The sequence below is a fragment of the Portunus trituberculatus genome, chromosome 31, assembly GCF_017591435.1.
Source record: "Portunus trituberculatus isolate SZX2019 chromosome 31, ASM1759143v1, whole genome shotgun sequence".
Classification (NCBI taxonomy): Eukaryota; Metazoa; Arthropoda; class Malacostraca; order Decapoda; family Portunidae; genus Portunus; species Portunus trituberculatus.
This window is the reverse complement of record NC_059285.1, coordinates 4,922,569-4,938,127: the sequence shown is the minus strand read 5'-3', so window position 1 is coordinate 4,938,127 and position 15,559 is coordinate 4,922,569. Positions and strand designations below refer to the sequence as shown.

At 35.9% G+C, this 15,559-nt stretch overlaps 1 protein-coding gene across 2 annotated transcripts in view; it reads left to right on the top strand.

The window, feature by feature from the left end:
- Positions 1-15,125, top strand: part of LOC123511381 — a 30,134-nt gene extending 15,009 nt beyond the window's left edge. Inside the window, exons 1-4 of one of the 2 annotated variants that reach the window (XM_045267208.1) lie at positions 347-436; positions 1,465-1,618; positions 11,513-11,578; positions 13,286-15,125. In XM_045267208.1, coding sequence (XP_045123143.1) covers positions 11,566-11,578; positions 13,286-14,127 — 855 coding nt within the window. In that variant the 5' untranslated portion in view covers positions 347-436; positions 1,465-1,618; positions 11,513-11,565 and the 3' untranslated portion in view covers positions 14,128-15,125. Of the gene's footprint in view, positions 1-346; positions 437-1,464; positions 1,619-11,512; positions 11,579-13,285 lie in introns of those variants that run through there. The other variant, XM_045267207.1, reaches the window with a different exon arrangement.
- The last annotated feature ends 434 nt before the right edge of the window (positions 15,126-15,559 follow it).

Below are 15,559 nucleotides of genomic sequence, written 5' to 3'. Positions count from 1 at the left end.
TTCTTTGGCTATAGTTGTGGACTTCAGTAAAATTAATGTATAGTTGAAAGTATCACTTACATTGCTGTTGGATTTATTATTGTATGCTAAATGTATATATCAGATGGTACATTCAGTAAATAATCTAATCTACTGTATCCCCAAATGACACTAGGTAGACTATATTCAGTGCAAAACACATATACTCCAGGCAAGAGTGACGTGTATAGAGCCACGTTTGAGAATCTTATGATAGTGTATGAAAAGAGTTAGATATGTATATGTAGTGTAAAGGATGGATGAGAGTATTTTAGAATTTGGAAAAAATATAATTTATGTGTGTGGGTAATACAATATATACTTTCAGGTAAAATGCCTCCCACAAAGAAAGCCAAACGAAAATCCAAGCCACCTGCCAAGCTTAAGGAGTTTCTCTGTGAAGATAGCATAGAAAAAGGTGAGTTGCTTTTAATGTCCATGTGTTGGGTTGAGAAGAGTCATTTCCAAGGTGATGCTGGTGACAGGAATGTAACACACTTCTTTTTGGCTGTATCATGTCATTACTAGGATGGCTATATTTGGCCAGTAACTGTATTCACTCTTCCTATTCCTAATTTATATTTTTTATATATATATATATATATATATATATATATATATATATATATATATATATATTTTTTTTTTTTTTTTTTAAATATATATATATATATATTTTTTATTTATAAAAAATGTATATATATATATATATAATTTTTTTTTTTTTTTTGTGTGTGTGTGTGTGTGTGTGTGTGTGTGTGTGTGTGTCAGTTGAAAATACCCTTCTCATTACCACCTACTCCCTCCTCTGTCTTCCCTCAGTTTTGTGATTTCTTGTCAGGATTCTTTTTCTCCTTTACTTATAGAAAATGTCCCAGTACACCTAACCCTCCATTATCGCACGAAATTGGTGCCTAAAAAACCACGCGATAGCGGAAAACACGATAACAGAAGTGAAGAATAAATAGGAAATAAATAAATTGGTGCCTCAACCCCAAAAATTTCCTAAAAACAGAATACCACATGCGAGACTGAGGAGTGGTGGTGGTGGTGGTGAGCAGTAACTAGAACCAATCAGCTCTCTTATTCAAATCACGTGATGTGAATACACAGCGATGATTGGCTGCTGGCTTCTCCTCCTCCTCATGATCATCATCTTTCTCCCCCTCCACCTCTTCTTCCTCCTCCTCCTCCCCCATCTAAACATTTGTCGTTGTGTGGTTGGGATATGGGTAGTACTACTACTTCTACTACTATTACAACAGGTGTGCGATAACGCCTAAGTGCAATAACAGAAGGGCGTGGTAACGGAGGGTTAGGTGTAGATTATGTGTTGTTATTATTCGCTCTAAGTTTTGTTGACATTTGCCACAATTTCCTCAAGCTCATGCCATTTGCTGAGATGTCTGGTGTAGATTGTCTTCTTTTATTCACATCCTTTCTCAGGTTTCAGTTAGCTCAAGGGTTAGTTGTTGTAGTGTAGGTAACAACATACAACCTATAGAGACTGACTGAGGTTGTAGACGCAGGGGGATGCAGTAGTAGAAGTGGATGGACTCAAATGACATCACACTGTCATCTTCATTTGAATCATATACATGTGAGTATACATCTCTCTCACTCTCCCCCTCCATCTCTTTCTCCCTACATTAGACTCAAAATTTGCTCATTAGATAGAAACCTAGGTAGTGTTGTTAGATGTTGACTCCTTATATGTGAGATTGTAGTGTATTTTGTGGTTTTTGGCATTTGTGGTAACTTAAATACTTGGCTCACAGAAAACCAAGGTTTGAAATATCTGATCCATATAAACAATGAGCGACAAATACCTGTTTAGCAGTCTTCACAACAAGATATCCTAATTATTATCGGACTGTGATATCATTTTTAGATGTTCTGCATTAGTTAGGGTTTTGAGATGATTTATTTAGACTATATCAATTCCTAAATTTCAGAGTAGTATTGGAATTTCACAATCCTTAAGTTTAATACAATATTAAATTCTTACCATCACAAATGTTGTGCACTATTTGAGCTTCTGGCTTTTGTTGTGTATGGGTCACATAGTATTCCTACCTTTGGCATCACAGATAGCACAAAGAAATAGATTACATAGTCTACTTGCTTTATGTTGTATACTTATTTCCATGTACTGAGCATACATATTCTTCATGTAGATAAACACTAATGATGCCAGCTTTCATGAGAGAGAGAAGGAGAGGAAGGCTGGCAGTGGTGCCACTACATTGTTAAAAGACTGGACACACACACACACACACACACACACACACACACACACACACACACACACACACACACACACACACACACACACACACACACACACACACACACACACACACACGGATGATACGAAACTGTGCAGAGTTATAAAGCAAAAGGAGGATTGTGAAATACTGCAAGAAGACCTAAATAAGATCTGGGAATGGAGTAAGAAGTGGGAAATGAAATTCAATGTGAACAAAAGCCATGTCATGGAAATGGGAAAGAGTGAAAGACGATCTGTGGGAATCTATAAGATGGGAGATGGAGTAGAACTGGAGAAAGTAAAAAAGGAAAAGGACTTAGGAGAGACGATGAAAGAAAACAATCAACCAGTAAGCCATATTGATAGAATTTTTAAAGAAACATATAATTTGCTGAGGAATATTGGAGTAGCATTTCACTACATGGACAAAGAAATGATGAAGAAATTGATAAATACTATAATAAGACCCAGATTGGAATATGCAGGAGTAGTGTGGACCCCTCATAAAAAGAAACACATAAGAAAATTGGAGAGGCTACAAAAATGGCTACAAGAATGGTCCCAGAACTTGAAGGGATGACATATGAGGAGAGACTAAAGGCTATGGATCTACCAACCTTGGAACAAAGAAGGAGAGAGGAGACCTGATACAAGTCTATAAATTGATCAACAGAATGGACCAAGTGGATAATGAGAAACTGATCTTGAGAGAAGAATATGACATCCGAAGCACAAGATTGCATAGTAAAAGCTGAGAAAGGAAGATGTCTGAGAGATATTAAAAATATAGTTTCCAGAGATGTATTGAGACGTGGAACAGTTTAGATGAAGAAGTAGTGTCTGCAACGAGTGTGCACACTTTTAAAGTAAGATTGGATAAGTGTAGATATGGAGACGGGGCCACACGAGCATAAAGCCCAGGCCCTGTAAAACTACAACTAGGTAAATACACACACACACACACACACACACACACACACACAATTTAGTTTCCCGCAAAGATGTGTTGTGACTTGGAACAGTTTGAGTGAGGAAGTGGTGTCAGCAAAGAGTGTACATAGTTTTAAAGAAAAATTGGATAAGTGTAGATATGGAGACGGGACCACACGAGCATAAAGCCCAGGCCCTGTAAAACTACAACTAGGTAAATACACACACACACATGAGATGCGGTCGAGGAAGGACGCAATACCGTCGCTCCCGAGAATTAGCTGATCTTCACTACCTTTGTTTGGGTTTGCAGTGGCCTGGGCGATTAGTGTGGACTCTTTTTTTTTTCTTCCATGAATACAGTGTTACAAAATCATGAGTGAGAAAGAGATTCCATCTAAATGCAGGTATGAGACACGGGAAAGAATGAAAGCTGATGATGACTATGTTGGTGAGGGAGAAAGAGCATTCGAAGGCTTTGATATGGCACGTACTTCACTATTTGATAGAGTGTTGACTATCAAACGTAAATTAGATAGATTGATAAAGGAGAGTATGGGAATGAAAGAGAATGAAGAACAGGATAAAGAGCTCCAGAAATTGAAAGAAAAGATAAAAAGATTGGAAGAAAACGAAACTAGGCTAAGAACCGAAAATGAAGATTTAAAAGTGCAAATAGCTAACTACAAGAAATTGATGGAAGAAGGACTCAGTAAAGCCGAGAAAGATCTAGTTAACAAAGAAGAGGAAAGAATACAAGATGTGATTAAGAAAGAAGTACAGGCATGGAGAATCCAAGATAAGAAAGACAAGGAATCATTTCAGGAAGTATTTCAAGAACAGTTATAAGAAAGAGATGAAAATATGACAAACAAAATTATAGGAGTCCTCAAGAAAAAAGAAAATTTAGTAAGAGAAATTTCGGGAATAAAAAGTGTAATTATTTTTGGAATGAAAGAAAAAATGTTAAATATAGACCAAGAAGGGAAAAGGACGAAATGAAATCAGTAAAAGACCTACTAAAACATCTAAATGACGAGGATAGACAGAACTTAGAAGAGGAAGTAGAAGAAATCCATAGAATGGGACCATATCAAGAAGGAACAGTGAGACCAATTAAGATATTACTAAAATCACAAGCAGCAGCAGAAGAAGTACTATATAGAAAAACAAAACTCAGAGAAACAGAAGGTTGCAAAGATATATATATAAAGAAAAATAGAAACGAGGAGGAAAGGAAGAGACACAATGAACTGGTGGCAGAAGCAAGAGAAAAAAATAATGAAAGGTCAGAGGAGGAGAAAGCATTTTTTGGAGAATTATAGGAGACAGGATAAGGAAATAGTATATAAAAGAGAAGGAAGAGAAAAAAAATGGAGCAAGTTTAACAAAAATGATAAGAACAAGAGATTAAAAATGATGTATACAAACATAGATGGGATTTTATCTAGTAAATTAGAATTAAAAGGTTACATAAAGAAAGAAGAACCAGATATTGTATGCCTGGTGGAAACAAAGTTAAATGAGGTAATAAAAATAGACATAGATAAAAGGTATAATATATGGAGGAGAGACAGAGTGGGTAAAGGAGGAGGATGATATTAAGGAAGGAGATAGTGGTAAATCAAGTAGAGTTTGGGGAAGGAAAATGAGAAATACAGTATATTAAGATACATATTAATAAAAAAGAATTAACAATCATTGGAACATATGTGCCACCAAAAACAAACTCATGGACTAACCAAGAATATAAGGACATGATAAATGACACAATAAGGAGTCTTACAAGAATCATTAAAGAAAGGAGAAAAGTGATATTGGTAGGAGATTTCAACTGTAAGGAGGTGGACGGGGAAAATTATGAAAGTGGTATGGGGGAAGAAGCCTGGGGAGATAGATTCCTGAACCTAATGGTAGATAATTTGATGGTCCAAAGAGTAAAGGAAAACACAAGATTCAGAGGAAACGATGAGCCAGAGAGATTGGACCTAGTTTTTACAAGGGATATACAAATTAACGATGATACAAGATATAAGTGCCCATTAGGAAAGAGTGACCATATAATATTAGAAATGGATATAGAAGGAAAGGAAGATAGAGATGAATCATACAAAGGAGACCGATTTAATTACAGAAAGGCTGATATTGTGAACCTCAAGAGCTATTTTAAAATTGTAAACTGGGAGATGGAAAACTCACACACGGATCAAGAGAAATATAACTTATTTTTGGAAATATACAAAACAGGAGTCAGGGAATATGTCCCGAAATATAGACCTAAAGAAGAAGGAAAGAAAGATTGGTTTAATGCAAGATGTGCTAGGGCAAAGGAGAAACGAGATGGAGCATGGAAAAGGTGGAGAAGAAACATAAATCCAGAAAATAAGGAAAACTTCAAAACATCAAGAAATGAATATGCTAAGGTGAGAAAGGAACTATGAAAAGGACATTGTTGAAAAATGTAAGGAACAACCAAAATTGTTCTACAGATTCATAAATGGAAAAATAAGACAAAAAGAAACAATAGAAAGGTTAAAAGGAGAGAACGGAATGATGGAAGACCCAAAAAGTATGGCAGAACTGTTAAATAGTAAATTTCAGGAGGTCTTTACTAAGGAATCCAAATTTGAAAGACCACAGGGTAATAGAGAGACTGTCCATATGAAAGAGATTAAAGTAACCAAGCTTGAAATAAAAAAGTTGATGACGGAACTAGATGAGGAAAAGGCAATGGGTTCGGATGAAGTCTCAAGCAAAATACTGAATGTAGGGAAGAACTAGCAAATCCTATATACATCATCATAAAATGCTCAATAGAAAATGGAACAGTGCCAGTGGAGTGGAAAAGAGCTGAGGTGGTTCCCATATATAAGAGTGGAAGGAAGGAAGAACCTTTAAATTACAGATCGGTATCATTAACTAGTGTAATATGCAAGATGTGTGAAAAAGTAATAAAGAAGCAATGGATTGAGTTTCTTGAAGACAACAAATTATTATCAAATAGCCAATTTAGTTTTAGTAAAGGGCGGTCATGTGCAACAAATTTATTGAGTTTCTACTCTAGAATAGTTGATAAAGTACAAGAGAGAGAGGGATGGATTGACTGTATTTATTTAGATTTAAAAAAGGCGTTTGATAAAGTGCCACATGAAAGATTACTATGGAAGTTAGAGGAGAAGGGTGGCTTAAAAGAAAGCACATTGAGATGGATGAAAAATTACTTGAGGGGGAGAGAAATAAGGACGATAGTTGAAGATATGAAGTCCAAGTGGAGAACAGTAGGCAGTGGAGATACAGGAGTATTGCCACAGGGGTCAGTATTGGCATATATATATATATATATATATATATAAACGACATGCCAGAGGGAGTGAACAGCTACATAAATCTGTTTGCGGACAATGCGAAACTGTGCATTCATTAAACAAAAAGAGGATTGTGAAATACTACAGGAAGACTTAAACAAGATATGGAAATGGAGTAAAAAATGGGAGATGGAATTCAATTTGGACAAAAGCCATATCATGGAAATGGGAAAAAGTGAAAGATGACCAGTGGGAATCTATAAGATGGGAGATGGAGTAGAACTAGGAAAAGTAAAAAAAGGAAAAGGACTTGGGAGTGACAATGGAAGAAAACAATCAACCGATAAGCCATATTGATAGAAATTTCAGAGAGACGTATAATTTGCTAAGGAATATTGGATTAGCGTTTCACTATATGGACAAAGAAATGATGAAGAAATTGATAAGTACTAAAATAAGACCTAGATTGGAATATGCAGGAGTTGTGTGGACCCCATAATAGAAACACATAAGGAAATTGGAGAGACTACAAAAAATGGCTACAAGAATGGTTCCAGAATTTAAAGGGATGACATATGAGGAGAGACTAAAAGCTATGGATCTACCAACCCTAGAACAGAGAAGAGAGAGAGGGGATCTGATACAAATTTATAAATTGATTAACGGAATGGATCAAGTGGATAATGAGAAACTAATCCTGAGAGAAGAATATGACATTAGAAGCACAAGATCGCATAGTAAGAAACTGAGGAAGAGAAGATGTCTGAGAGATGTTAAAAATTTAGTTTCCAGCAAAGATTTGTTGAGACTTGGAACAGTTTGAGTGAGGAAGTGGTGTCAGCAAAAAATGTACATAGTTTTAAAGAAAAATTGGATATGTTTAGATATGGAGACGGGGCCATACGAGCATAAAGCCCAGGCCCTGTAAAACTACAACTAGGTAAATACACACACACACACACACACACACACACACACACACACACACACACACACACACACACACACACACACACACACAAACACACACAGACTTGGAACAGTTTGAGACTTGGAACAGTTTGAGTGAGGAAGTGGTGTCATCAAAGAGTGTGCATAGTTTTAAAGAAAAATTGGTTAAGTGTAGATATGGAGATGGGGCCACACGAGCGTAAAGCCCAGTTCTTGTAAAACTACAACTAGGTAAATACACACACACACACACACACACACACACGGTAGCTCAGTGGTTAGAGCACTGACTTCACAAGCCAGAGGACCGGGGTTCGAATCCCCGGCTGGGTGGAGATATTTGGGTGTGTCTCCTTTCACATGTAGCCCCTGTTCATCTTGCAGTGAGTAGGTACGGGATGTAAATCGAGGAGTTGTGACCTTGTTGTCCTGGTGTGTGGTGTGTGCCTGGTCTCAGGCCTATCCGAAGATCGGAAATAGTGAGCTCTGAGCTCGTTCCGCAGGGTAACGTCTGGCTGTCTCGTCAGAGACTTCAGCAGATCAAACACACACACATATTCCTTAGTTAACATATAATTTGCTAAGGAATATTGGAGTAGCATTTCACTACATAGACAAAGAAATGATGAAGAAATTGATAAGTACTATAATAAGACCCAGATTGAAATATGCAGGAGTAGTGTGGACCCCTCATAAAAACAAACACATAAGGAAGTTGGAGAGACTACAAAAAATGGCTACAAGAATGGTTCCAGAATTTGAAGGGATGACATATGAGGAGAGACTAAAGGCTATGGATCTACCAACCCTGGAACAAAGAAGGGAGACAGGAGATCTGATACAAGTTTATAAATTGATCAACGGAATGGACCAAGTGGATAATGAGAAACTGATCCTGAGAGAAGAATATAACATTCGAAGCACAAGATCGCATTGTAAAAAGCTGAGAAAAAGAAGATGTCAGAGAGATGTTAAAAAATATAGTTTCCCGCAAAGATGTATTGAGACGTGGAACAGTTTAAATGAAGAAGTAGTGTCTGCAACGAGTGTGCATACTTTTAAAGTAAGATTGGATAAGTGTAGATATGGAGACGGGGCCACATGAGCATAAAGCCCAGGCCCTGTAAAACTACAACTAGGTAAATACACACACACACACACACACACACACACACACACACACACACACACACACACACACACACACACACACACACACACACACACTATAGACCTAAAGAAGAAGGAAAGAAAGATTGGTTTAATGCAAGATGTGCTAGGGCAAAGGAAAAACGAGATGGAGCATGGAAAAGGTGGAGAAGAAACAGAAATCCAGAAAATAAGGAAAACTTCAAAACAGCAAGAAATGAATATGCTAAGGTGAGAAAGGAAGAAGAAAAGAACTATGAAAAGGACATTGTCGAAAAATGTAAGGAACAACCAAAATTGTTCTACAGATTCATAAATGGAAAAATAAGACAAAAAGAAACAATAGAAAGGTTAAAAGGAGAAAATGGAATGGTGAAAGACCCAAAAAGTATGGCAGAACTGTTAAATAGTAAATTTCATGAGGTCTTTACTAAGGAATCCAAATTTGAAAGACCACAGGGTAATAGAGAGACTGTCTATATGAAAGAGATTAAAGTAACCAAGCTTGAAATTACAAAGTTGATGACGGAATTGGATGAGGAAAAGGCAATGGGACCGGATGAAGTCTCAGGCAGAATACTGAAAGAATGTAGGGAAGAACTAGCAAGTCCAATATACAACATCATAAAATGCTCAATAGAAAATGGAACAGTGCCAGTGGAGTGGAAAAGAGCTGAGGTGGTTCTCATATATAAGAGCGGAAGGAAGGAAGAACCTTTAAATTACAGGCCGGTATCACTAACTAGTGTAATATGCAAGATGTGTGAAAAGTAATAAAGAAGCAATGGATTGAGTTTCTTGAAGACAACAAAATATTATCAAATAGCCAATTTGGTTTTAGAAAAGGTCGGTCATGTGTGACAAATTTATTGAGTTTCTACTCTAGAATAGTTGATAAAGTACAAGAGAGAGGGATGAGTTGACTGTATTTATTTAGATCTAAAAAAGGCTTTTGATAAAGTGCCACATGAAAGATTACTATGGAAGTTAGAGGAGAAGGGTGGCTTAAAAGGAAGCACATTGAGATGGATGAAGAATTACTTAAGGGGGAGAGAAATAAGGACGATAGTTAAAGATATGAAGTCCAAGTGGAGAACAGTAGACAGCGGAGTGCCACAGGGGTCAGTATTGGCACCAATACTATTTCTCGTATATATAAATGACATGCCAGAGGGAGTGAACAGCTACATAAATCTGTTTGCGGACGATGCGAAACTGTGCAGTCATTAAACAAAAAGAGGATTGTGAAATACTACAGGAAGACTTAAACAAGATCTGGAAATGGAGCAAAAAATGGGAGATGGAATTCAATGTGGACAAAAGCCATGTCATGGAAATGGGAAAAAGTGAAAGACGACCAGTGGGAATCTATAAGATGGGAGATGGAGTAGAACTAGAAAAAGGAAAAGGACTTGGGAGTGACAATGGAAGAAAATAATCAACCGGTAAGCCATATTGATAGAATTTTCAGAGAGACTTATAATTTGCTAAGGAATATTGGAGTAGCATTTCACTATATGGACAAGGAAATGATGAAGAAATTGATAAGTACTAAAATAAGACCTAGATTGGAATATGCAGGAGTTGTGTGGACTCCCCATAAAAAGAAACACATAAGAAAATTAGAGAGACTACAAAAAATGGCTACAAGAATGGTTCCAGAATTTAAAGGGATGGCATATGAGGAGAGACTAAAGGCAATGGATCTACCAACCTTGGAGCAGAGAAGAGAGAGGGGATCTGATACAAATTTATAAATTGATTAACGGAATGGATGAAGTGGATAATGAGAAACTGATCCTGAGAGAAGAATATGACTTTAGAAGCACAAGATCGCATAGTAAGAAACTAAGGAAGGGACGATGTCTGAGAGATGTTAAAAAATTTAGTTTCCCGCAAAGATGTGTTGAGACTTGGAACAGTTTGAGTGAGGAAGTGGTATCAGCAAAGAGTGTACATAGTTATAAAGAAAAATTGGATAAGTGTAGATATGGAGACGGGACCACACGAGCATAAAGCCCAGGCCCTGTAAAACTACAACTAGGTAAATACACACACACACACACACACACACACACACACACACACACACACACACACAAAAGTATCTCATTACTATGATGGACATAATGGTGGTGCACCTCTGTATCACTCCAGATGTAAAGGAAAACACACCCGCTCAGGTTTAGATGTGGTGATATTACACCGCTGAATCACTCAAGATAGAGGGCAAAACACTCAATTTTGGATGCAGTGGCACTGCCCTGCCTCACTGCCAAACCATGTCAGATGTACTCACACACCTTTAGATGTAATGGCACAGCATTGCTGAATCATGTCATGAATATGATAACAAAACACACACACACACGCTGATGTATTCAGTTCAGCCAGATTATATAAGCATTTTTATAGTGTTTTCATTACCATAATCTTTGAGTTTAGGTTCATACCTTCAAAGAAAGCAGTGACAAAACTCAAGATGGTACTGTACTCCAGTGTGGCACAGCCTTGTGCTAAGCATACAATGAATATATTTGTATGTGATCATTGCCTATATAAACATGTAGTGAACAAGTGATATAGATTTATAGGTGTCTTAATGTAGATTATTTAGGCGATAAAAAACAATGTAACCTACTGCAAAATAGGTGTAATTGACTTAGTGGACATGTCAGTGAGCAGTTGGCAACCTGCTTCCAATCATTATTTGCTAATAAGGTATTTTAAGTCTTTAATGAACACTGATTAGTTTGTGCTTGGTAATGCAGGAAATGATTTTGAGAGGGCTATGTATGTATAATTTCATTGCAATGAATTAATTTAATGTCTCATGCTTTTTACATTTACCATATTCATGGACTTTAAAAGGTTTATGTGTTTGTTTCAGAACCTCGCAGAAGCAGAAGAACTCCAAAAATCAGCGAAAAGTTGAAGCGATACATGAATGATAAAGGTAAAAACAACAACAAGGGGAATTTTTATGCAGTGGAGTGGTAAGGGTAGTATTAGAATTAAGACAAAAAATGAGAACCACTTTCCATATCAGTCTCTTGGTCATGCAAGTCATATCATCTGCCATGCATCAATCAAACTATTGTCATGTATCACTCATTTGGCCCTGCAAATTAAACCATCTGTCTTGTGTATCAGTTCCCTGGTGCTGAAAGTCAAACAAATTGCTGTGTCAGTGGACAGGAGGCAGCAATGCACTCACAATATTGTTACTTTGTGAAAAGCAAATGCATTTTACTTCCTTGTTCCACTGGTATTGAAATTGATCATTTTTGTGTTGAAATGAAAATTATAATTGAAATAAGTTTGCTTTCAATTTTTTTTTAAATGGAAGCTATCAAAATTAGGATTATACTGAATGAAGATGAATATTTCAATATTTAGATGAATATAAAAGGTGAAATTATAAATGACATAATTAACAACATGAAGATACAAGCAATAATTCTAGAAATAATAAGCCAAGTAAAGGTTCCTACATATAAGCATTCAACATTAAATTGCCTAACATAAATAAAAAAAATAAAAAAAACTGAAAGCAGTGAACTGATGTGGCAAAGATTCCATATCTATTCATTGACCTTTAAAAATAAATATTTTAATTTGGAGTAGGTAGATTTCACAAAATGCTTACAAGCTTGCTCTCTACCAAGAGTTTTGAAAAGTATACTAACCTTTAATTGATTCCCTAAAGAAAGTAGACCTCAAGAGTCTAGAAATGATTGGATAGTAAATCTACTGCTAGTATTGTACTATAGTAAAACTAATTTGTACTGACCCATAGGGTGAGGCCAATAATCCGTGCGATGTTGCATGTCTCATTGCTTCAAGAAAAAAGGAAATGGTTCTTTATTCAATTTACTGCATCACTTCATTAAAAAGGGGGCAAGAGACATGAAAATTTCTACAGAGGGCCATGTTATAAGTTAATTAAATACAGTAAAGGTGCTGGTTATAAAAGTGAAAATGAGACTGATAATCTACAGAATATTTACTGTTATGTCCTCTCGAGATACCCAGTCTAATATTATGAGTGGTGAAAAGAAACAGACGAGACCGTGTTTTATTTCAGTCATTCCCCCAAGCTGAATTTATTTATTGAAGATCATTGGATGAAGAAATTTTTTTCCTTGGTCTGGCTGTACAACACAGCAAGACAGGGAAGCATCAGTATGCCCTTCCATCATGGCAACCAGATGAGAAGCAAGTCAATTAGCTCCCTACCCTCTCCCCCCAGGGAAAATCCCACCTTGGGTTGAGTGGCAATGTTGCATGAAATACCTTCATTTGACTTGGTATACAACACTTATTTGTATCACCTGCTATTTAATGAAATAGACTGAATATTCATAGAATGTGCTGTTTGTTGATAAAGAACCATCAACAGTATAGGGTGAATGTTTTGGTTGGAGATTTGGCAGGATGGTGAACAACACCCTATGGGTCAGTATAATTTAGTTTTACTATAGTTTTTACTAAGGCTTACATTTGTATTATACATACACATATGCATGTTGCCTTAACCAGCACATGTAAATACAATTAGGTATGAATTTGAGTGTAATTTTCAAGGATGTACTCACACCATGTGTGATATTGTATCACTTAGTGTAGTCATAATACATAGTAAATATCCCAAATATTTCAGGTGGTATGGTAAAAGAGGAAGATGAGGGGCAGGTAAGCAACTTGGTGAAAAAAGAACCTCAGATTACAGTTTCATCAGGACACCACCTATTAGGATCAAAATACAGGGAACCTAAAGTTGTGTTGAAAGCTCTTCCCAAATCTGTGCTACAGAAAGGAACAAGAAAATACCCATTAAACAAAAGAGAGGCTCGAGTGACTTTAAAGAGACTTGGAAACAGTGTTAGTAGAAAAAGTAATAGAATATACACATCAAAACTGCACAAACAGAAACCTGATTTAACAAAGGCTGTTTCAGCACCTTCAAAAAGTTCAAAGGCTTCTGTACCAAAGAAAGAGTTGAGAGTTGAATTGGAAGACATTTCAGTCAAAAGACCACTACAGAAGAGAAAAGGAAAGCGCAAAAGAGTGAGTGGTGGAGATGAAATGCAGCCTAAGAAAAAATCTGGTCATGTGAGTCAAGGAGTGTCTGTCCACAGGGATAAAGATGAGAAAACTAAAGAAAAGGCAGACTCGCGATTTGACCCAGATGTTATGAAAAAGTTGTTTAACTTTGGTGCAAAAGTTGAGGAAGCTTTGAAATGGAATAAAGAAGCAGTTGACAAATTGACCAGGAATAATGACAAAGTACAGTCTACTCTTACTCAGGTGATGAGTGATGAGTTTAAAGATATTGATGAAAAGGATATACTTAATATATTAAAATGGTTAGAAGAAGAGGAACGCCAGAGGAAGGAACACAGGCAAAAGGTCCTGGAGTCCTTGAGGGAAACTCATCGCACCAATATTGCTTTGTATTCACACATGTTGAACGTGTTGCAGGCTGTTACAGCCAGTGGTTGAGTACGTCACTTGGGAGTTGTCAGGGAAATTTGTTCTTTGTTTGTGTTAAATTGCGTGTAGACAAAATTTTGATAGAGATTCCAAATACAAATGAACCCATGTAAATGAAAAATTACATGATTGTTTTTCTCTTATTATATAGATTGTGTTGGTACATAAATCACATAAATACTTATCTTATAGGCATTTAGTTGGATTGCTGAAAAATTATTGTTCAGTGAATCATAGATTTTGATAGTAATGGTAGTGAAGGAGAATCTTGCTGAATTGGATGTGCTCCAAGTCTTCAGTCACTTCCTGAACTCAAACCTGAGTATTTATCAAGTACCTGATGTCAGTATCAGGTGGTTAGATGACATTTTTTAATATTATCCTTAAATCCATGTTATAAAAGGCATTAAATTTAGTAACATTATCAAGTGATCCTAATCTTAAGAGTATGTTCTGCAAGTTTTGCTCTTTTATGATGGATATTTGAAAAAAATAATATATTAAAGAATATGAATTTCAACCATGTTAATCATTAATAAGGATATCATTTTGCTACATAACTTACTATAAATAGTGAAAAATATATTTAAAAGTTTGTGAAATTGACATAATTTTTTATAAGATCATGTTTTGAATATTAAAAGCTGATATTAGTAATCAAATTATTTACTTTATTGAGAGAAGAAAATCTAGCTATTCTGAGTTTCTAAAAATTTATGACAAAAAAAAATTGTCCTTGATTTATGCTTAGTGATCAACTTTGTTATGAATGAAAGTGTTTCTCCTGATACCAAAGCAGTAATGATTAATTAGAGATAATGTTTTAGTACCTACCTCTAAATGCAAATTAAACAGACATCTTGCACAGGGTGTTATGGTGCAGATTTTGTCATGTTTGTCTTTAAAGGACTTGTCTCTTGACAATCTAAAAGTAAGGTGAACATTCTGTATCATAAACCTCATTGCTGCTTTCACACTTCCTGAGAATAAAGTATGTATGTAAATTATTCTGGTTTTCCTTGAAGCTCATTCATACTGAGTGACGTGTGTTGTTTACCTTTTTTTTATTTATAGCTTGTTTATTATCTTTCTTAATCATTCTTTTTTATTTATAGCCTGTTTGTTATCTTACTTCATCAGTGTCTTTCTGCACCCAAAAGTATGTTATGGTGGCCTTATATGTGCATTGATCTTTAGCTTACGCAGCTTTATTTTATTACATTCTTTTTATGTTATTCAAAAGAGTATGTGGAATGGTTTAGATATAGCTCTTTGATCATACATGTTTGTGGAAAAAACTCCAACTAACATGCAAAAAAAACTAAGAAAATGAGTTGAAAGTATTTAGTGGATGCACTTACTGCATAACAAACCTCACCTTCATTTTGTTTTTCTTTATTAATTGGTTTCCTTTTGTTTAGTGTTATCCATTATTGCCACT